The following is a 23,607-nucleotide window of genomic DNA, read 5'->3' as shown; positions in this document are numbered from 1 at the left end:
AGAAAACCTGAACCCGGTTTAGAGAGAATTTATTGTATTCGGGAAGATATCTGGCATCGGCATCAACTGGGGCAAATCGTGTTTGTTCCCGCTGACGTCGGCGACTCATAGATTTGAGTTGGACTACCCCCTGGAATGGTGCGAAGAGGATCTGCGCTATCTCGGGGTACGGGTGACTAGAGACAGGGACGAACTGATGAGGCTGAATTATGGCACTGCGATGGTGCGGATAGCGGACTGTGTAACACGATGGATCACCCTGCCGCTGTCCATGGCGGGCAGGGTGTCATTGATTAAAATGGTTATCCTGCCCCAGTTACTATATCTTTTTCTCAACATCCCCTTTTACCCAGGGAAACACTTTTTCGAGACACTCAGGTCAGAGCTAACGCGGTTGGTGTGGGGAGGCCGGCAGCCGCGATTGCAATCGCATATCCTGACTCGACCGTACTCTCGGGGAGGGTTTGGGATACCAGATTTTGAGCTGTATTATCTTAGTGCGCAGGCTCATTATGCTTGGTGCTGGGTGAAACAGCCCAGGTACATGCCACAGGTGGCGGCGGAGCACTGGTTGGCTCACCCGATACCTTTGGATGGTGCGCTCTTTACACCTGTGACACCCAGAGATAAGAACCCCACAACGGTCACCTGTACGATTAGGGCCTGGCGCAGGATCGGGCTCCTTATGGGCACCCCCATGCTGTATGCGCCTACTTTACCGCTTACGTATCATCTGACTATGCCTCTCTTACAGGAGACGCTGTTTCATCGGTTCAGAGACCGAGTGCATATAGAGACGTGGGGGGATCTATATGCGGGGGGGACGTTCCGATCAGCTGAGCAGATGCTACAGGGAATACAGCCAACCCCAATGGATAGATTTCTGTATGTCAGGCTGAGAGAGGGTGTGTGTGCACTCACGCCGGATTTCCCTGAGGAACCACGGGCGCTGGCCCCGCTGCAGGTAATGCTTAAATGCACTTAGACCGCACGACTTGTCTCTCTAATTTATAGAGCGGTCCACACGCAAAGAGAGTATGAGGATCCAGGTTCTAGAGCGCGGTGGGAACAGGAGCTGGGGATGTCAATCCCAGATGAGCAGTGGGAATTTTGCTGCCAGCAAACAGAGTTATTGCCAGCAGTAGACTCCGTATGATACACTATAAATACTTACACAGATTATACTACACACCGGCTAGGATGCACCGGTTCCGCTTGCGCGATACGGACTGCTGCGATAGGTGTGGGGCGCATGCGGCGGACTTTATGCATCTGGCTTGGGAGTGCCCAGAGGTACATCTTTATTGGAAGCGGGTGTTTGAGGCAGTGTCCTATATGACGCATGCGCCTGTGGAGCCCACGCCCCTGACAGCACTGCTAGGGTTTGTTAAACCGATTCCGTCAACACACCGGAAATATGTCGCGGTTGCGCTCTTGATGGCAAAGAGAAGGGTGGCCTGCCGGTGGGGAAGAGGTCGGGCCCCGAAGTTTAAGGATTGGATTACTGACCTGGTGACATGCCAGGAACAAGCTGTGCTATATCCGGAGCTATTACCTCGAGCCTCTAGACCTCGAAATATATGGGCGCCGTTAACCTGCTACTTACTTGAACACCCGCTAGAGGGCACGGCGCTGTAGGGCGAGAGACATACATATTGAGGGGGAGGTGAGAGGGTGGGACGGGGGTATGGGCTGCGTGGGCTATGCAGTATGCCAGCGATTGTGGACTGAGCTGAGGGGACGGTGCAGGGCGCTGACTATGGTAGAGGTTCCAAGTACAGATCTACCGCCTGATGGAAGGTAAATATGTCAATGGGAGGAGCTGAGGAAAGGGGGATCACATGCAATGGAGAACTCTCTGAATTGAACAGTTGCCTTTGTGGTATGATAAATGCCGTGTACAATGTCAATATGATGCGACATAACTGTAAGATTTGTATACATATATATGTTGGGGGTGCTACCCGAAGAATATACGCCATGATGTTGGTTGTTGTTATGGTTTGGAAACTTAATAAAAAGAAATTAAAAAAAAAAAAAAATATTCAAGGTCAACCAACGACAAAGGTTCAAAGTGGACCCCTTACAAAACCTTTAATACATAGGGGAAAGCCCTCACTCCATCTTTGAAAAACTTCCCAATCCTTAGAGTATACTTTAAGCATAGCAGGGCGCCAGTAACTGTAAAGTCTGAGCTACAAGTTAACAAATCCCTTTGTTTTGAAGTGCCACTCTCATATTTCAGACCAATAGATAGTCTTGCTAGAGAAATACCTCTGAGTGTGTAGAGGAAAAGGAGAAAGTGGGATTCTCCAATAGGCTACTACTGCCCTCAACATTAGGAGAGGAAACCGGGAATGGCGAGGCCAAAAAGGAAGCACCATTATCACCTCTGCTTCTTCCCTTTCAGTTTTTAGAAGCAGAAAAAGAAGGTTTTTGAGATAAAAGAAAAGGCGGAACTGAGTTGATTTACTGTTAAATTCTCTATTGTCTTGATGTGAATAGCCTTTAGAGGTAGCAGATGAACCTCCGCCCTTCCTACAATCTGTTGAGCCAACCTGTTCAGGGGAGCAGATCTCATTCCTTCCTGAATGTTTACACATGACATGGCTAATGTGAACGTGAAGATTTCAAATGATTTCCTGAAAGTGCATTAGATCTGTGAGAATGGCAGACAGATCTCTCAATTTCAACCGGGGGGCGTGGCTAACCGTCAAGCATTGCGGCCACAACTTAATGGAGCTCCTGCCTGGGACTGACGTCTGTACAGCGGAACCTGGGGGCAACTCTACTGTGCTTTTTTTTTTCCCCCTATGAGACGGTGTGGCGGAGGGGACCGCTTGACTGCAGCACTGGCTCCGGGGGTGCCGCAGTCGTGCAAGGAGAGCTTTGGGACTCCGCCGCTAGGCTCCCTGGCCTGACGACACTGTATTCATAATCTGTTCTTCTCCCCAGGTTTCCGTTCAGTATAACTTACTATAGGGTCCCGCCATGAGTGTAGCTCTGTAGGTACTTGTTTATGCAGGCTCTGTATAGGTACCACCACCCCCCCCCCCTGCAGTTACTGCAATGTATAACTGTTTGGAATTGGTACGTTTTAGCACATGTTTGGACCAATGTAGTTTGACAGTTGGCCCTAATATTGGGTGTTATGGTTCAGGGAGGGTTTATTGGTTCCTGGTCCAACCGGTATTACCTAACCTATTGTATTCTACCTAAGTACCTAGGGCAAGTTTTTGTATTGGTTTGATCTGACATGGCAGGGTTAGGTAACTAAAAAATATTGACATGGAATGTGCGGGGCATGGGGTCAGTCCACAAGCGACACAGAATTTTTGGTCAGTTGAATAGGCGAAAAGTCCAAATAGCTCTTATTCAGGAGACACACTTAACGAATTCGGAAGTCAGTAAATTGCGTAAAAAATGGAAAGGACAGATTTTTAACACCTCTTACTCTGCCTTTGCAAAAGGGTCACTTATTTGGTTTCGGAACGGGGTACCCTTTGTGTTAATGGAACAACGGATAGATGCAGCAGGGCGTTATGTACTCCTATTAGGAAAACTAGATGGTATCCCAATAGTCATCTGAAGTGTGTATGCTTCCAATTTTGAGCAGAATACTTTTCTCAGTAACCTAAACACAACACTAATGGATTGGGTGGGATGCCCCTGGGTCATTGGCAGAGACTTTAACTCTGTATTGAATGTTCTCACCCCCTGATCAGAGGTGCTGTAACCACCAAAAATGCGGACTTCCTACATGCTTGGGCCATGGGTTGGACAATACAAGATGTATGGCGTATACTACATCCCAATAGCCGGGAATACTCATTCTACTCCCCTTCGCACCAATTACACCAGGATAGACAGAATTTTTTGTTCCATGCCCTTACTATCCCAGATTGTTGAGTCTACCTACCTTGGGAAGACACTGTCTGACCATAACCCACTTGAAATTCTCCTGGAATGGGGAAGGGTTCCCACTCCGGTCCCAACTTGGTGTCTATGGCCACAAACCCTTGAGGACCAGGTTTTTAGAAACACATTAGGTACAGCCATTACTAATTACTTCACAGAAAATGAAAAATCCGCTTCCTCCCACCTAATTGAGTGGGATGCATTTAAAACAGTGATTAGAGGCACGGCAATAGGGGCTACCGTAGGAGCCCGGCAGGAAACACACAAGAACCTAGCTTTAGTGGATAACTCTCTCCCCAACGTAGAGACTGCAGCCATTACTCCTCCATTTCAGCAGGCACAGCTACAAGAAGCCAGAATTAAACATGCGGAACTCCGTGAGCGACTTTGCCTAATAGATTATAGCGCATACACGCAGTATAGTCATAAAGAAGCAGATATATCAGGGACCCTATTGGCACGTCTTATACGTGATGTTCCCTCCCCTGTCCCGATAACAGAAATCTCCCTCCCAGATGGTACTGTCGTCTCTACTCAGGCAGATATCAATCTGGCGTTTTGTACATACTACAGCAACCTGTATAGTGCCCCAGCTGCTCCTTCCCATGAACACTTAGTCGCCTTCTTGGATGACCACACATTCCCTAAATTATCAACAGTTGCTCAATCAGAATTGGAAGCCCCTATCACTCAACTTGACATTAAGGAAGCCATTAAAGACCTTCCCAGATACAAAACTCCTGGTCTAGATGGTTTACCGTCAGAATTTTATTCGATGTATGCGGCGCAACTCACCCCACGTAGAGAAAACCTCTTCAAAACGGCGCTAGAGAAGCATACTCTTCCCTTTACAACTATGCAAGCGCTGGTTACTTCTCTCCCCAAACCAAAGAGCGATCCACGCAACATATCAGGCTACCGCCCTCTTTCATTGTTATCCACAGAGTATAAAATACTCAGTAAAATCTTGGCCAAGAACCTCCTGTGAGAAAGTGCCTTCTTTCTTGCATGGTATGCCCCCACTTTTTGCTGAATTGCTGATGTACTTTTGACTGAGTGTGCCCTGGGCTCCTGCCAATCTGGTACCCAGGGCATGTGTTCCTTCCCTAAAACTGCATGACAGCCTAAACCCAATTGGCATCTCTGGCCACATGTCAGCCCCTGGTAAATGGTACCCTAGGTACCCAGGGCCTTGTGACCAGAGAAGGCCCTAAGGGCTGCAGCACTTATTGTACCACCCTTAGAGACCCTGTACCCTGACACACACACACTACCTTTGCAGGCTGAGTCTCTGGGTGCAGAACAAAACCGAGTCAACATGGCACACATGCCTGTGTGCTATGCCCACAACACACACTGCCCTGGCATACCTCAGTCACCCCTCTAGCTGGGTGCCCTATGCCAGTGGTGTGGGTACAGGTGCATGAGCCATGTGCCCCTACAGTACCCAGGTCCATTCCTGGGCACTGTAAGTGCAGTGCTGCCATTAAGAGTATATGGTGCTGGGAGGTCGTCAACACAAACTCCACAGCACCATGATGGCAACACTGAAGACTGAGGTGTTTGGTATCAAGCTTCTCAGCACATTAAACCAGCACTGATGCCAGTGTGGTATTTAATGTACAATGCACGACAGAGGGCAACTTAGAGTTGCCCCCTGAACCTAACCTACAATCCACGTCTTGTCTGAGGGGCTGCCTAGGCTGCCACACAGCAGACATGTTGCTGGACCCCTGGGTAGAGAGCCATCCGCACTCCTGTGCCTGCAACAATGCACATCCTGAGCGAGGTGCTAGGTCTCCTCCCCCAGGATGGGCAGGGGAAGCTTCAAAGGCATGCCGCCTTTGTGAGCTTTTCCAGGCCACTTGCTGTACTCAGCAACTGGCCCCCACCGGTTCTGACCCCCACTCTGGCGGGAAGACTGGCGGGAAACCCCAAGGAAGGAAAGGGGGTGTGCCAGCCTCTGCCAACCCCACCCCTCAGGTGGGGGAGGCGAGGTGAAGCACATCTCTGGGCTCTCGCCATCTTGAAGATGGGGAGCACTGCCCAATCAGGATTAGGCTACTGCCCCCCTCCCACAGGAGAGTGGCAGTATAGGGGGTGTACCCATCCCAAGGAAGGGACCCATTGGTCCCTGCCCTTTACCTACCTGTAACGCCCCTAAATTCAGTATTTAGGGGCTCCCTGAACCTTCCTTCCTCAGATCCCGAATTCGAAACCAGCAAGAAGATCAAGAAACAAGAAGACCTGCCGTGCAGCTGCTAACAAGAGGAAGACACCAACTGATTTGGCACCAGCCCTACAGGCCTGTCGACCCTCGAACCTGGTCCTGCTAAACCCCGCCGTCTCTTAAGTGTCGATTTTTGAAACTTACAAATATTCCTTAAAAATCGCCTTTATAACAAAAACGCTTTCTTTCAACTGTTTACAGGAGATGCACCAGTGCTGGATCCAGGATCCAACACTGAGCAAGAAAAAGTAACTGTAATATATGGGGAAGAAGCTTCTGTTGCTAGCGAACGCTTTTGCAGAGGCGTTGTGGCTGACATGTTAGCAGTTGTTGAGTCTTCATTGCCTATATTTCTGATTTTTACCTTAGTAATTAGTTGCGGTGAATGCCTTGGAGCTTGGGGCGACTCTATTTCTGATGAACTTTTCACTTTTGGGTGTGCTTTTTGAGGCGTTGGAGACTGAGCTACTTGCAACAGATTGGTAGAGACGCTGAGTACTGTGCTTGAGCCCTGTCCTGTCACGGGTTTATTATTTGTGAAATAGTTGCAGATTGTTTTTTTAGGCTCATCTGTGTGCCTATTGCGGGATTTCCGAAGTCTTTTTTTTTTTTTCCCCCCCCCGTTTTGATAGCCGATTGGTGAATTGCTGAGAATGTTGGGCGTCAGTAGTTGCATTGGAGACTGCAGTCGCCTTAGATGGTGGTGAAGGAACGGCTGGTATTTTATTAGTCGTGTGCTCAAGCTGTAGGTGTTCACCCTGCGTGGGGGCATGGGGTCGGGAAGCCTGGGTGCAGGAATCTTCTGGATTTCTGTTAGTACTAATGACTGGAATTGGGGCAGTGGGGATAGAGAGTCAATGATGGGAGAGCAACAGCATACTGATTGAACTAGTTGTACTTGAGATTGGGCTTTTATTATCAGTGAGTTGAGCGCCTCCAGTTTTCGATCAATCCTGGCGGTGTATACAGCAAGGGTGTTTAAGAGGTCCACCTGCGGGTCCATTTTGTCTGAGTGGTAAGTCAATGCTGACACCATAGATTGAAGGGTTTGGAGGAGTTGTGACCAAGCCCGTTTAAGTCTAGTGATGAGGGGCTAGCAGTCGACCTGTTGAATTCTTTGGTGAAAAAAGACATGTCGAGCAGGGTGTTAGGCATGGCATTGTGGCCCCCGTCTGTATTGGTCTTATGTTGGTGACCGTTGACTGTTAATGATGGTGAGAGGATTGGAGATGACGTTGTGTGATTGCTTAGATGAACTGTTGCCTGGGTTGCAACTTGTGGGGTAAGGACTTGGATAGTTGGTACTGGATGGTCCTTGAGGGTTAGGGTCTTGGTTGCTAGAGGAGAAAACTGGCTGGGGATCTGAACAGTGTGAGGGTTTGGCAAGGTCGCCTCGCGTCCAGTGAAAGATGAAGGGGAAGCCAGTGCGTGAGAGTTATCATCTTGCAGGTCAAAGGAGAACTGGTCGAGAGCTTTGTCAAGAACCTGAGGCAATGACGGGGCCTCGTAAGCTTCTTTTATTTGGAGATCAGCCCTTGTTGGAGAGCCTAGTGGTAATGAACTGGGGCCTGACTCGCCTGCAGACACATGGATCATGAGCTGGACCAGTGTTTGGTGCGAGGCTGGGGCTGAGGTGGTTGAATTGGAGGTCAAAAGGATGTCAAGTGAGCTTGATCTGGCCTTTGATGCAGGTGCAGAGCTTCTAAAATAGTCCCTCAATTACTTTTTTTTTTTTTGTAACGAAGAAGCTGCGATAGCTGAAGGTCTCGGTTACGAGTCTTCGCGGCTTGAGATCTCCTGGAGCACGCCGACACCACAAGTTGAATCACCACGAGTTGTTTGCTGGGCGAGGGCGTTGTGGGGAAGCTGAACTTGAGATGGAGACTGCTGGAGTTGAAGCTTGGGATCTGAGTGTGCCTCAGTACCCGGTTGTGGTTTCGATGTTGTTACTAGTTTTGCAGTTGGGGATATGGCCGATGCTGCAGCGTCAGAAGCCCTCATCTTGAGGTTTTTTTTAGGAGGCTTGGGTGGGTCTTTCCTGGTTCTCCCTGATCTCATCGCTGGAAGGTGTTATTGGTGGGGGATGGGGAATAGCCTGAGAGTCTCTGACCCCTCTCGCAAAACCCCACTGACCGAGCAGCTCAGAATGTTCAGAGTGCTCCAAAAGCTCAGAAGGCTCACTGAGGGATTATAGCTCCGCGGGGCAGTGCAGGCTTGAAAAGATTGAGGGAGGTTTGTTGATTTCCCCACTTGAATAGCACCTTAGACTCCTTGGTGTAGTGGGTGCAGTAACTGTGCAGTAACTGCGGTGGTGGTGGCGAGGATTGCTCTGAGGCTTAGAGGCTGGAGGCTAGAGTGGACAGCAGCTGCTGGGGAGGGGGGCTGGACACCTTGTTGATGGCAGTGGAAACTGTGGGAGGCTGGAGGCTAGAGTGGACAGCAGCTGCTAGGGGGGGGGGCTGGACACCTTGATTGCAGCAGAAACTGTGGCGGTGAACAGCTGCTGGTAACTGCGATGAGAGCAGACTGGAGCAGGTAAGCAAGCGAGCCCAAGGGAGGTGCAGGGAGATGCGGAAGGCGGGTGGAAGGCAAGCGGGGCACACAGGGCAGAATCGCAGGCTGCACCCGATCTATTCGGGCCGCCTCCGATGTAATCGGGCCGCCTCCGCGATCTGCATGGGGCACGCACACACTGCGGCCGCCGACTTATTGCAGCCCCGCTAGCCGCGGGGGCTCCGGCTCATCTTAAGCAAATACCAAGCTCTCCACAGCCGCCCACTCCCCCCACTGTCAGTGGTACGCCGCTCACTCACTTGCTCCCCTGCACCGCTGCTCCTCCGCTTGGCCAGACACGCCCTTCCTGTCAGCAGGTCAGGTGAACCACTGCTGATCCTTTGTGAGCAGGTATGCAGTATGCTGGGCGCCAAGAAGTTTTATCGTTAAGTTAGCTACTCCATGCTCTCGTAATGTAGCACACAGAAGTAGGTTTAGGGTGGTAGGCTGCTAAGGACATTCTAACCATGTTGGAGCCGTTCATTTTATTCTCGCAGCTAGCAACATGCATAAGTACTGTTTTCATTATATAGTGTGTGGTTATTATTCGTATACTAGGCAACAGGTTGAGAAAGTTGAAATGAAACACTTTAAAACCTATATAGTTTATTTTCTTAGTGCAGTGCTTGAGTGTGCCATTCTAATGAACGAAATTAGGTTTTGTTGTGTGCCCCGTTATTGTACAGATTAGAATTTCGGAATGTGGGCACTGACGATTTTTATTCAAGGTTCCATGCCATTCACTTGGGAGCGAACTCCTGGAGCTGCTGGAGAAGATTCTTTGTGTCGTCCTGTACTTTCTGCAAATAAACGTTAATTTATAACAAAACGCTACTGGAGCCTACTGTATCTGTCTCTATCACTCAGAGGAGCCTAACACAGACCTGTTGGTTTTGAATTACCACTGCGTCCCTGAACCCTTTACAGGACTGTTTGTAACCCAGAAAGCACAGACCCCAAACCAGCAGGTATGCTCAAGGGATTGTGTGGGGCTACAATGACCTGGAATCCCTGGCTCAGGCAAACTCAGTCCAGACACCAGTAGGTAGAGAAGCCAACCTATTAGACCTGGGCCAAAGTCCTGGGTACAATTCTAGTAACTGACATTGTCATGCCATATTTTTTACACATAAGAAGTCTTATTGTTGCTGTTTGTTCACATTTCTTGTAACTATTTTACCATTGTATGGATTTCCTTTTGTTTTTAATAGCATGTGCGCTGTCTCTGTTGCAAAGAACATCCTTTCTTCTACCAACTGAGCATGTCATGACATGTTTTACAAATATGAACGTTTCCTCTAATGGCTGACTTTGCTCTGAGTAAACAGGTTTATGGTGGAAGTTATTCTGTTTTGCGCATGTTTGTGGAATGATTTAAGTAGTGGCCCTAAGTGTTTTGGGGATAACAGTAGTTTCTTCCGTTTTATTTCGTTCGTTTGTGTATTCCTTAATATTTGGAATCGATTTTGATTGTGCAGTTTCTTGTGGCATTAGCATTCAATATTTTGGGAGCTGCGCATGTGAACATTTGTCGAAGTGTGTTTTTGTTTTTTTGAACTTGGGGATTTCAAGTGTGAGGATTTCTTTACTTCTAAAGTCTCTCTTCTAGGATCATAGGATGTATGCCAAGTATTTGAGAGTGTTGTGATGGTTGGATTTGTATGTAATTGATGCTGTTCTCTAGATGCAATGGCTACAAATCGTCAGCCAGCATGCGAATCGGAGGATGGACGTGGTGTTATTTTGGGTATTTTTTTAGAACGTGTGCTGCTGCTGAGTTTAGGACTGCCAGGCTCACCAGCATGAGTCTGTGTCAGCACTGAACCATTAAATAACGGAGATCAGTTTGCAGCTTCATATTGCAAAAAGGCCCAGTTCTCAAATGCTGGCCCCCTTTTACTATTAATCCAATACTATACAATGATTAGCCTGCTCCAATGATGGGATGACACTAATGACCAATCCAAACTATGAGATTACCTGTATGCCCCAAAAGCTGACCTGGAACTATGGCCTGGAAAGAAGCACTCTTTTAGACTATTCTGTGCGTGATGTGGTAAATTGTGTTATGTTTCAAAAACTGTATTCCCTTTAGTGCTGACATTTGTGTTTTTTTCTGATCAGTTTTTCTGACCCATCCTTGTTCTTCAGAGGTGCAGTATTTTTATCACCATAGAGGTGACCTAATGCCTCCCTCTTCTCTGACAATAAAGCCATATTTAGTACTCCAGGGGTACTCTGCCTCCACATTGCTGCTGTTGCTCTAGGCATCTGCCTAGAATTGCCTTAACGTTTAACGCGAACTATCATCCCACCCTCGATGGTCCTCCTTTGCTCAAGAGAGAACACAGTCCTAACCCATTCTCTCTGTAGAGTCTGCTCCCTTGCGTGCTTCACCACTTCATGTCCAATAGAGAAGCTCTGACTAACCGTATTCTCTTTTATCCTTTCTTGCTCAGTGTTTTACCCTTTTTCTGGTCCTCTTTTGCGCTGCAAAGGCAGAGTCCTACAATACGTTCCAGTCCTCTCTTGCACTATAAATGGAACCCTATTCTCTTTGGTCTCTCTTTGCTCAATAGAGGTTAAAGAGTGTAAACCTGTTTCTCTATCCTCCCTTGTTCTCTGGAGGCTAACAGTCTAACCCCATTTTCTGTGGCCCTCCATTGCTCAAGAGGTAACAGTCCTAATCAATTCTCTCTGGTCCTTCCGTGCTCTGTAGAGTCTAGCCTTTTTCTGTTCTGTCCTTCCACGCTCTATAGATTGGAATTCTTTTCTGTTTTGGTCCTTTCTTAACCTGTGGAGACAGTCTAACCACTTTCTCTTTGGCCCTTCCTTGCTCTCTGAATGCACAGTATCCAGCCCCTTTTTATCTAGGCCTTCTTCTCCTCCATGGAGGTACAAAGCCTGATGCTGCTCTTTTTCAATCCTTACTCCTTCTCTAGAGGCAGCTGCTCGGGCAGCAAGACAGGCTGAAGCAGAGGAGGTGCCCATTGTTGACATTGAACATCTGGAGAAGGTGCTACCTCAGCTGGTGAGTGATTTATAAAACATCTTTCCAGAATGAGATGGTGGCTGACCAGGGTGGACTTAGCCCCACTGGGGAAGAGAGCGTGGCTACTTGGGTGTGTGATGGGGATGTCATGGGTGTACACCCAAATTTCATGACTGTTTTTCTCTTTCATTTCACAGCTGCTGGATTTTTAAGGATACAGCACTTCTTTATTCTATGGCAGTGTTTCTTTTTCACCTTGTTCACCAGTGTTCAGCCTTCGCAGTGTTCCAACGTGCCTTTTGTATCAAGAAGGGCTGCCGCTTCAGGAAGAGTGAGCCAGAATGAAACCTCTCCCTCCCTGCCCAATATCACATCAGGTAGAACCACCCATTGGTTCATATCCCCTTCACGTTGGTGAGAGGCTCATGTGGGTGTTGTTTTGCTGCCTGATCCATACGGCGCTGCAAGATCCAGCTCAGCGCCTCTCGGACACACTTAAAGGAGCTAAAGACTCGTATTGTACCCACACTGCACTGCATTGGGGCCACCAGCGGACCCTTCTATTCCATCTGCCTACTTAGCGCGGAGCGTCCCTTTTACTCGCTTGTTGTGCCAATTGCTGCTTCACTCCTAACTGCCCTCTTTTGAGTTAGCTCACCGTCCATGTCCAGTTTGGGCCAATCCAGCCCTCCCCTCCACATTTCTGGTCTTTTTTCAGCACAAAGCCACAGAGTTACACTTTGTTCTTTTAAGCCTGCAGCCATGCTTGCTCTTCAGCGCAGTATTTCTTAGTACACGTCTTATGTCCTCAGACGAAGTTTGTCCTTCTGTGGCCCCCTCCCGTGCTCGGATGTGCACTGCCCCTGGGTATGTTTTATAAATAAACAGCGCTGGCTCCGCAGCACCCCTTCAAAGCCAGTCTGCACTTTCAAGGTCTGGGCGGCTCAGCCCCTCTCTTCGCTGCTTCACAGAACAAACTCCAATTAATGTCCCGTGGGATTCTCCTGCCTGCATCAGAGCCGCCTGGGCCTCTCATGGCAATCGGACGCGATGTTTCAGAGTAGAGGGCAGGTGATGTTCAGGCCTCCTGGCGGGCGATGTCAAGGACTCTCGTTTTAGGGGATACTCGGTGATCCTCTGGTCAGGAGTTGCCGAGAGTCTTTTGTTTAGTGAATATCCTCGGGGCAGAGCGTGGCCAGCGTCTGTCGATGGACGGCAGGGGATGTTGGGCCATCTCGGGCCAGGCCAGGCCTTGCTCTGGGCGGGTTTCTGTGCTGGGCAGGAAGACTGGCCTATGGTACAGGGAAAGTGATGACTATGGTCTCAATTCAAGGCAGATAATGCCAAGTGCTGTTACAGGGTCGGAGGGGGTCAAGACTCCTGGCAAGGGATGTGTTTCCTCTAGTCTCTGTTTTTCGCATAGAGGATAATATGCCTGCTGCAAAGCACTCCTTATAACATACAGATCACTGATTTAATTACATGTTGATAGGTACACGAGTTACTGATTTTGACACTTTTTTTGTTGCTTCTAGTTAATAAAATTATACAGACTTTCCAATATAGCGCAGTGAGCAATGATGACCCGCCATCAAGGAGCTGCATACAAACGGCAAGTCATAGGTTTAGATCACTGTTTTTTTTCTCAATCAGTTATTATTCTAAAATGCCACAAATGGCTCCTTTGGTTAGACAGCCCTATTCACCACGTTCTAACTTTCTTTTTCTCCCGACCATGCACTCTTAATATATAATGTCTACAAGCATGTACGATATGGGACTCCTACACCTTATTACCTTAATGTCTTATGTAGCACTTCCTATATATTACTTTACAAGCTTGTATGATTTATTGTCTCTCTGTGTGATGTAAAGCCCTTTGATATCCTACAGCGGGATGTACAGGCTATAAAAGAATTAAATAAGAAATACATTTGTAAGTGCCATTTAAATTATTGGTGTTATAACCCCTACACACAGATGCATCTGGAATCGTGCAGTGCATGCACATCTCTTACAAAGGGAAGCTGAACAAAGTCAAAAATCTGCTTCCAAATCACAGTTTTTCTAAAGTACTTGTGAAAAGTTATATGCCTTTGTTTCCTTCCATTGCTTTGACATGTATGTGTTATGCTTCAGATAGCCAAATAGCTCACAGCCAGGATGATACTTGAAAAAAAGAAGGGCTGATGGCCCTTTAAATTAGGCTCTTGTTTTAAGCCGAGATGGATGTTAAACATAGAAAGTCCTCTTGTTACCTGCAAGTTGCTGGTCCTAACACAAAACAGACAACGTGTGGGCGCTTGTGTCCTAGTGTTGGATAATTATACCTGGACAAATTCAGCATGTTTCCTTCAGTCGGCAAGATCCTGGCTATGGCCCAGAAGTGGGCTGCCGGAACTGAAATCTAATGGGATCCCTCTCATTTGCTGTACTGCCTGTAGGTGTATCGTATGGGACGTTCAGGGTCTGTCTCTGCAGGGCAAGCAGTGTTCAGCGAGTTAGCATAGGACAGGACATGCTCTAGGCTCCGGACCTTCGATCCAGGACAGGACTTTCAAATGCTTCTCTGGGAGAGGCCAGGAATGCTCTGGGCATCTTAGTGTGGGGTCGAGGATTCCCTGGCATCAGAGCTTATGTTGCTTAGGGACGGCCCCCAAGTGCAAGCAGGTGGTATTTTTGCCCTCTGTGATGCTAGGAGTCACTTGGTGTAGGGTATACTCAGGAAATGTCAGTGCAGACCAGGTGATGCTCAATGTCTTTCTGTCCAGGACAGGGGATGGTTAAGGCCTTTTGTTGCATTGCATTTGATGCAAGCGCCTGTAGGTGCATTGCAGGGGCCTCTTTGAAACTGCAGGGGATGCTCAGAGCCTGTTAATGCAGGGTGAGTGATATACTCTGATTTGGTACACGTCAGGACATATTCTGAGCCCTTTGGCGGGAAGGGTGTACTGAGGCCTATCAGTACTGGGAAAGCATAGGACTTTGGGGTGTAGGAGAGGCTCAGGGCCCATCTGTGCATGGGGTCTTCTGCTCGGCCCCTCTACAAGGTGGAAGCCCATCTTTGTAGGGCAGATGCCACTTAGGAAAGCTCATTGTAAGATTCAGTTACTGGTATGACTGCACTGGAACTGACGCCTAATTGAAATTCATTTAAACGTTCTGCTTACATTGTTGAAAATTGCACTCAAGCAACACCTCATCACACAAAAAAACACCTTAACTAACGTATCGCAACACAGCTCAATCTCTGTGTATATGTATTGATAATAATTGTATGTTTTGTATTGTTTTTGTTCATCATCCTACAAATACCATCACCTTCTTTAGATGTCTAGCTAAAATCGCTAATATACCGTGATACACTTGCTCTCTAATGGCTCTTCATTTGAAAAGCTAATATACTCTGGTAGTGATAGTCTTGGTTTGTAAAAAGTAAAGCCCAGTGCTGAAAACATGCTGTTCTGATGTCATGGCTGAAGTGGCAACCCTATTTCAAGCATGGTGTGCTCAAGGAATCTGTGGTAAGTGTTGAACAGTGGCGCACAACTGCTCTAGAGGGCCTTAAACAACAGACACCTTGCACCCTCTACAGAAGTGTCACAAACTGCATGTGCAAAGGTCACTAAGGGCATTTACCCAATTCTCTAGAGGTTTTATTAACGAGCACAAGGTGGCAAGCAAGTAAGAAAATATCCCTCAAATTACTTGGCACCAAAGGCTTCCATCATGTGCAAACAATTTCTATGATCAGAGTTTGCCCTTACACTTACTAGAGGTTATTGTTGCACACGGAGCAGCACACGGGTCGGCATGCAGTACATGGGCGGGAGATGGATCAGTGGTTGGTAAAGTGACTGCAGAAGAGTACCCATGCAGTATAGGAGTGCGAGCAAAATGATATATACAATGTACGCAGAGTATATGAAGAAGGAATTGCAGTGTGTGCACGAGGTAGCATTGTATTGTAGCATACAAGCAAGAAATTTCTTTGGAGCTATCAAGTTGGAGGTTTCCAGATATGTCAGGTGAGATATACAGAGGTCTCTACATTCAAATGAGCGAGTGTATGACCGATCCCTGCTTCTAGTAATTTGGTCCTACAGATGCGTGACTTCCATTGTATCGTGGAATGGAATCACCCTAAAGTGTATATTCCTGTTCTTAGAAGACAAAGTGCCTTGATATGATATGTGCCTTTGCACATATCATATAGTATTTAATGGCATGGTGGGGAGAAAACGACCGAAAAAAATACCGACCCATTATTGCATGGATGGGGTGAGATGAACAGAGTTTTTGAAAGGTTTTCCAAGTATCTATGACTGTTAGAGTATTGCCATTGAATTTATGAATTAAACTGAAAAAGTAATCAAACTGGTAGTCTTTAAATCAGTTGCTAGGCAATCCTCTTCAGACTTCTCTGCAAAGCTGTGGGCCAACACAGCAATGTTGAAATTTGTCGTATGAACAGCAATTAAACAAAATATTACTGAAAAAGGAGTAAATAATAATCTGAAGTGTACTGTAGACATTATGGCTATCTCAGTTACATCTGTTTATTTTAAACGTCTTAAATTACGGATACGCTTGAGAAAACAAAGTCATCCATTTTTATTTTATTTTTGTGGTTTTAGTTATCACTAACATGTCCCTGGGTCATCTGAGTGCTTTACAAGTATACAATATAGATACACGTATAAAGGAGATAATTACATTCCAATTGAACATATAATGAAATATGAATACTAAGCAACAGTAGACAGAGCAGATGGCATAGATCAGCGTCCTAACATGTAGCAATGAACGATATTAGCGAATATGCAAACTTCACGGATCATCTTAGTGTCAGGATAGGGAAACCCCAGTGAAGGTTGAGCAAAACGTTGGGCGTCTACAAGAATTAAGTAAGTTAATACAGTAAATGGTCTCTGATGAGTTACACCAAAGAAAGCTGTAAAAAGGTAGAGGAGCAAAGTGAGGGTTAAGAGGATATAGGACTGGAGGATGTGACGTTGGTCAGGTAATTTAAGACCAACCGTATGCCATCATATACTTAAAAGTTAATAATCACACATTTCTAATAGAGACTTCTAGACGAAGATTCTTTACCTTAGAATTATTTCCAGGCATTAGACTGAATCTGGAAATTTTTCTGAGCAGTCCCCATGCACACTGGTAGGTGTCATTGTTCGACTTTGTTTGGTGTCGTCCGCGACGGAAATGGCGTGCACGGTGCTTGTATAGGTGCCACCCCTGTGTGCTGACCTCAGTTCCTTCTTTTCCATGGGATCCAGATTGAGCTCCCCTCAGTCACTTTCTGACAATGTTTTTTTTAACACTTTCACCAGTGTGCCTTTTTTCCAGCTTTTTGGGAAATATGTCTCCTAAAAAAACTGTTTTTAAACATTGCGGTCCTTATCACAGACAAATGTCTGTGACAAACCCCCACCTGGTTGGCCTTTGGTTCCTGGTGCCAGACCACGACTCCAGGGCCTGCTCAGAGAGCAAGACTGTGCATCCGAAGGCCCTCTGCGAGTGTGCCATGAAGCCCCTGGCCTTTTGACATGCGACTCTGCACCCCTCCAGGTCCCGGTCACCACAGAGGTCCGAGGACTGCTCTCTTGAGACGCTTGCGCCGGTCATCGTCTTGATCAAGGACTTTTTCACGTAATTCTCACAAGAAGTCGAAGTGCTCTTCGAATTCTCCTTGCTGTTCCAGATCTTTGGACAAGGTGCAAGAAAGACACCATAAATTTAGGCCTCGCTCCCATGTCGTCCCTGTGGAGCCTCAGTTTGGGTCTGCTGAACTCTTCCCCGAGTTTCCTGGAGCTGGAGCAACCCCCTCCCAACTACGTGACTTGTATGAGGCCACACACCTAGTTTATGAGAGAGAGGACACCTTTGGAGCGGTTTCAGAACCCATGGGTTAGGGAGGGACACAGATTGGATTTCTGCTGGTGGTTCGCCGTCAGTGACAGTCTGGTCCTCAAGATCCGTTAGTTGATCTGGATCGGCCCCCACCACAACTTTGCGACCTACTTCAGGGTCTGTTCCAGTGGCACCGTACCTTGCGCTGCTGACATCCTCATGATTCCTGACTCCAATACGGAATCGCATGATGCCGGCTCTGGTGCTGACTGCACCCAGAAAGTCTGAATTGGAGACAGAGCCTTATTTTCCTGAAAGGCCCTGCGAGGAACACAAATGGAGGGGATCGCTACAGTTATACAGGCTCCCCTAGAAGAGTCCATTTCTGATAATTAGTATGAGGAACTGGCTGATGGCAGTGGTCTGGATACCTCACAAGACACTGGTTTTTCTCAGTCCTCACACAGTGGCTATGGAGAAAGGGACCTCCTTTGCATTGATGATCCGGAGGATGGCTGAGGTCTTGGACCTGACACTGCCACCGTCAGAGGTCAAAACTAGTGATAACCTTTTGCTGTTGCGACAGAAGTACAGGCTCTTTTGGACAAAGGAGCTATCAAAAGATTACCACAATCATAAGTAGGTCGTGGTTGCTATTCCTGCTACTTTCTGTTGTCAAAAAAGGATGGAGGCACCCAGACTACAGTGGATCTCCTGCATTTGCTGAGGTTTTCCATTAACAAACTGAAGTCACACCTGACTCTCTCAGATGCACTCTTTCATCTGAGCCGTTTTAGACAGTGCAATTCAGCATTCATCCTCCAGAGTAGTGAGTCTCGGATAATCGGGTTATGATTCCGATGTTTAAGCCTCTATCCTGGATTTCGGTGAGACTGGCTCGGATACTGCTGTGCCTCATGGCCTCCTGCATCCTGCTGGTAAAACATGCCCACTGGCATATGCAGGCTCTGCAGTGAAACCTGAAGTTCCAAAAGATTGCATCAGAGAATCTGTCTGACCTGGTCCAGGAGGGAACTGGAAAAGACCTGCAGAGGTGGCTAACAAGCCGAGATTTGGTCAGTGGCAGACCCCTTTCCCTTCCCCACCCAGAGCTAACACAGGTGACCAATGCATCACTTCTGGGTGGAGCCGGCCATCTGAACAAGTTGAAGTTCAGAGGATTCCAGTCTCTGGTGGAGTCTCAGCCCCACATCAACTTGCTGGAGCTGAATGATCCACTTGGCATTGAAAACCTTCCCTCCATTAAGGGAAGGATGGTCCTGGGTTCACAGACAACACCACCGCCATGTAGTACTGAAACAAACATGGCAGAGGGGGATCCTGGAGAATGTGCTAAAAGGATTTATGCCTCTAGTCGTGGCTGGAATGGCAGGACATCTTCCTGGTCGTGCAGCACATGGTGGGGTCATTAAACACAAGGGCGGACAAACTTAGCCAGCGATGAGTAGCAGATCACAAATGGCGCCTCCATCCGGAGGTCTTGCAAGGTGTCTTCTGTGATTGGGGAGAACCACAATTAAATGTATTTGCCAATGCTGAGAACGTGTAATGTCAGCACTTCTGCATGCTGGAATTTCCAAGGCGGCTCTCGCTTGAAGACGCTTTTTGCCCTGCGTGGATGCCTTTCTTCCCATACCACTCCTGCAGAGAGTTCTCAAGAAGGCAAGGAATGATCAGGCCCAAGTCATTCATGTGGCTCTAGATTGGGGCCAGCGAGTATGTTATCCTGAACTTGAGCAGCGGTCCTCCTATCAGGCAGCCTCTTGGAGAGGATCTCCTGTCGCAGTAGCAGGTCAGGGTTCTCAACCAGATCCTGCAAACGTTACAACTTTATGCTTGGAGAGTGAGCAACAATAACTGCGAGTTTTCAACCTGCCTTCTGAAGTGTGTGATGTCATTTTAGAAGCCAGGCTTACCTCCAGTAAAAAAAACGGTATGCTCCTGCAGATGCAATAAATTTGTGACTTGGTGTGCTGCCAAATCCATTGTCTGCACCCTTCTCTGACGCTGTCCTGTTTGCATTATCCCTCACCTGGCAAGGCCTTGCTTTGGGCTCAGTTAAAGGTTATCTTTCTGGTGGCTTAGAGGACTAATGTGTCTACTGTAGGGGCCTGTGTTTGACCTCGTGGTCACAGATTCAAATCCTGGCGAGTCCACTCAGCCTTTCATCCTTCGGAGGTCGATAAAATGAGTACCATTGAGTTGGCTAATAATAAACATCTGTTAGTCACCCTTCGAGGTGAGCATACGCTCTACAAATACATGTGCTATGTTATGTTTCAGCCCATCTTGGCGTTTTTGCAGATGCCTGATCAAGTCATCCATTGTGACGTGAATCCTGAAAAGATTACAGCACACATTGTCTGCCACCTCTTTCATTATGCCACAATCTGACCTTAATTTAGTTATCATTTTCCTTATGTGCTCACCTTTTGAGCTTATGCACAACTGCTCTCTGAAACTACTCCCCATCAAAGTAGCCCTTCTAGTGGCAATTACATCTGCCAGGAGGGTTATTGAGTTGCATGCGCTCTGTCAGCCATCCATATACTACATTTTTTCCGGACAGGTTTGTCCTCCGAACCTGTGCCTTCTTCCTACTCAAGGTAGTAAAACCTTTTCACGTCGAGCAGAACATTATGATACCAACCTTCTTTACCCCACCTCACCCTACCAAACAAGAGGAGAGACTCAATTTCCTGAAGCCAAAAAGAGTGCTATTGTTCTACATTGATCACACCAAAGCCATCCGGGTGGACGTTCAACTCTTTTTGGGCTTACTGGAGCAAAGAAAGGCTAAAGCAGTACAGAAGAGAACTATCTCCAGGTGGATTATCTTCTGCATAAAGATCTGCTACACACTGACCAAGAAACAACCCCCTGAGGGCTTGCAGGCACATTCTACTAGAGCCAAAGCTGTAACCACTGCATTAGCTCGTGAAGTCCCTGTCCTGGATATCCGTAAGGCAGCTATGTTGGCATCACTGCTCACATTTAAGTACTACTGCCAGGACAGTCAGGTCTGGCGTGATGGGTATTTGGCTCGCTCGGTCCTCCAAGGGTTTGTAGTATAAACAGCCTACAGACTGACCTCCTGGGATATATAGCTTTGGCTTCTATTCTATGGTAAGGAATCTGCGGCTAGATGTCTCTATGAGATGAACAAGTCACTTACCTGCAGTAACGCCTTATCTGGTAGAGACTCTATCTAGCCACAGATTCCTTACTGCCCTCCCAAAGTCCCCGCTCTGCGGTTTGTCAAATCCATCTGAAAAGCTCCTTGAGGATCTCACGCTAGCTCACTGGTTCACACTACCTCAGTATGGCCCTGTGATTCTGGTGCAAAAAAATGGTCATGAAACTGAGGTCAGCACCCTGGGGTGTCCCCTATATGGTAATCCAGCATGTCACTTCTTGTGCAGACTATACCGATGACATCACAAGTAGCCAAACAACTCCACATATCGGCACAAAGGGGACACCTCCGAAAACCTCAGGATCCGGTCCGATATCTGGGTATAATTCTAATGTAAGGAATCTGCAGCTAGATAGTCTTTACCAAATAAGGTGTTACCAAGGTAAGTAACTTGTTCACCAATGTCATAGTTCATATACAAATGCATGTGTGTAATTCTTATATCTCTATAGATTGTTCAGTATGAAATCTATCAGGTAATACTGATAGATGAAAGCATCTGAAAGAAACAGTTAGTTATAGATTCCTTACCTTAGAATTACCCCCAAGCGTCAGAGTGGGTCCAGAAAGTTCTTCATCAGTAGTACCCCTGCACGTCGGAAGGTGGCGTCGGTCAACTCCGAGTTCGTCGGCGGCATAGTGGCCACCGGGAATATGTTGCGGTAGCAACTTAGATGCCGCCCTCGCACTTGCATCAGTTCTTTCTTTTTCCGTGCCGGCAAGCGAAGATCCGGAGAGAGCGGATCCGATGCCGACGGGTACTTTTATGCCCCTGTTCTACCCTGGCTCTTTGAGACCAGATTGGCAGCCAGAGGAGGTTGAGGAGAACTGGGAGGGGTCTGAAGACCCTTTAACCAACCAGTTGGTGTATGAGCAGGACTGGAGAGAGGAACTGTGGGAAGCTAGTGGTTTGGATACCTCACCAGCCCTTGGCATGTTGTCTCCTCCTACCATGGCTATGAAGGAGGGAGCGTCATACGCAGTGGTGTTGCATAGGGTGGCCAAGGATCTCCACCTCAAGCTAACTACGGGGGCAGTCAGGACTAACCTCCTGACAGAGGTGCTTCAACCGGCGGCAAGCTCTTCGGCGCCCCTGCTGCCATTTAATGAAGCCTTCACGGACATCCTTTTGGGCACCTGGTCCAGGCCCAAAATAGGGGATCCTGTGGACAGGATGATTGCCCGACACCACCTCCCGGCCCCGGGCGACCCCACTTTCCTCTTCCAACACCCCAGCCCTGAGAGCTTGGTAGTCCAAACCTCCACGTCCAAGGATGCATTCCCTACCTCTCCCTCGGACAGGGAATCCAAAAAGCTGGATCATCTTTGGAAGAAGAGATTTTCTTCCTCCAGCTTGGGACTGCGGTCTGTAAACACTGCATGTCTATTGGGCCGTTACACCCACTCCGTGTGGGACACGGTTGCGTAAGTGCTGTCTCAGTGCCCGGAGGAGGCCCTGGCCGTGCTCTCTCGAGCGGTTGCCGAAGGGAGAGACAAAGCAAAGTTTACCATCCGCTGTGGGCTGGATACCGCCGACGCACTTGGCAGGACGATTTCCACGTCTATAGCCCTTCAACGCTACGCCTGGTTGTGTTCGACTGGTTTTTCCGGGGATGTCCAATCCACACTTAATGACATGCCTTTTGATGGCCGTCGCCTTTTCAGCGACAAGGCAGACAATGCGCTAGAGCGCTTTAAGGACTCTCGGGATACGGCCAGGTCCTTGGGCCTCTCCACCACCCACCCTGCGCAGTCTGCCTTTTGCCCCTTTTGTGGCTACGGAAGGGGTGCCCTGCTACGTCCCGCCTAGGGCCACATGCCAGCGCAGGCAGTTCAGCCCCAGCATGGCCGGGGACGTGTGAACCACCGCCGTGGTTCTGGGGGCCAGCGGGCGGGCAAGTCCACCACAGCCCCCTCTGCAGCAGCCTCCAAACCCTCCTAGTCTGACCTTTCAGGGCCTCCAAATGTCAGTGGGTGGCAGGGTCCGCCATCACCTCCCCCACTGGCGCACAAACACATCGGACAGGTGGGTTTTGCAAATAGTCCGAAGGGGCTACTCCCTCCCCTTCGAGACTACCCCTCCATCTATGCCACCTCAGTACCATTGCATGTCGGAGGATCACCTGGCCCTTCTCCAACAGGAAGTTTCAGTACTCTTGGCCAAGGGAGCTATCAAGCGTGTTCCTGCCCTAGAAGTAGGGTGTGGTTGCTATTCCCACTACTTTCTGGTGCCCAAGAAGGACAAAGGCCTGTGTCCTATCTTGGATCTTAGGAACGTCAACCGCTTCATCTGGAAGGAGAAGTTCAAAATGTTGACGCTCGCTCAGGTCTTGTCTGCCCTCGACCCTGGAGACTGGATGGTAGCGTTGGAATTGCAGGATGCCTATTTCACATCCCCGTCCTGCCGGCCCACAAGCATTACCTACGGTTTATGGTAGGCCACGAGCATTTTCAGTTTACCATGCTCCCTTTTGGGCTTACCAGTGTCCCTCGAGTGTTCACGAAAGTAATGGTGGTGGTCGCAGTTCATCTGCGCAGATCAGGGGTTCCAGTCTTCACTTTTCTCGACAACTGGCTGTTAAAAGCGGGCTCGCCCCAGGCTGTCGTTTCCCACCTCCAGACTACGGATGACCTACTGCATTCGCTGAGGTTCTCAATCAATGTGCCGAAGTCACACCTGACTCCCTCTCAGAGCTCTTCTTCATTGGAGCGGTTCTGGTAATGACACAGTTTTGGGTTTATCCTCCCGAACAGCGAGTCCGATATATTCGGGCTATGATTCCGATCTTTCAGCCTCTATCCTGGGTTTCGGTCAGGATGACCCTC

At 48.1% G+C, this 23,607-nt stretch overlaps 1 protein-coding gene across 1 annotated transcript in view; it reads left to right on the top strand.

Moving 5' to 3' along the window:
• CENPX (centromere protein X) overlaps window positions 1-13,622 on the top strand; it is a 168,748-nt gene extending 155,126 nt beyond the window's left edge. The window contains exons 4-5 of the mRNA XM_085617559.1: window positions 11,644-11,732; window positions 11,891-13,622. Coding sequence (XP_085473685.1) covers window positions 11,644-11,732; window positions 11,891-11,905 — 104 coding nt within the window. The 3' untranslated portion in view covers window positions 11,906-13,622. The remainder of the gene's footprint in view (window positions 1-11,643; window positions 11,733-11,890) is intronic.
• Window positions 13,623-23,607: the final 9,985 nt, after the last annotated feature.

Source organism: Triturus cristatus, chromosome 7 (assembly GCF_964204655.1).
Source record: "Triturus cristatus chromosome 7, aTriCri1.1, whole genome shotgun sequence".
NCBI classification, from domain to species: domain Eukaryota; kingdom Metazoa; phylum Chordata; class Amphibia; order Caudata; family Salamandridae; genus Triturus; species Triturus cristatus.
The sequence above is the reverse complement of the archived record's forward strand: the minus strand, read 5'-3'. Positions and strand labels throughout refer to the sequence as shown.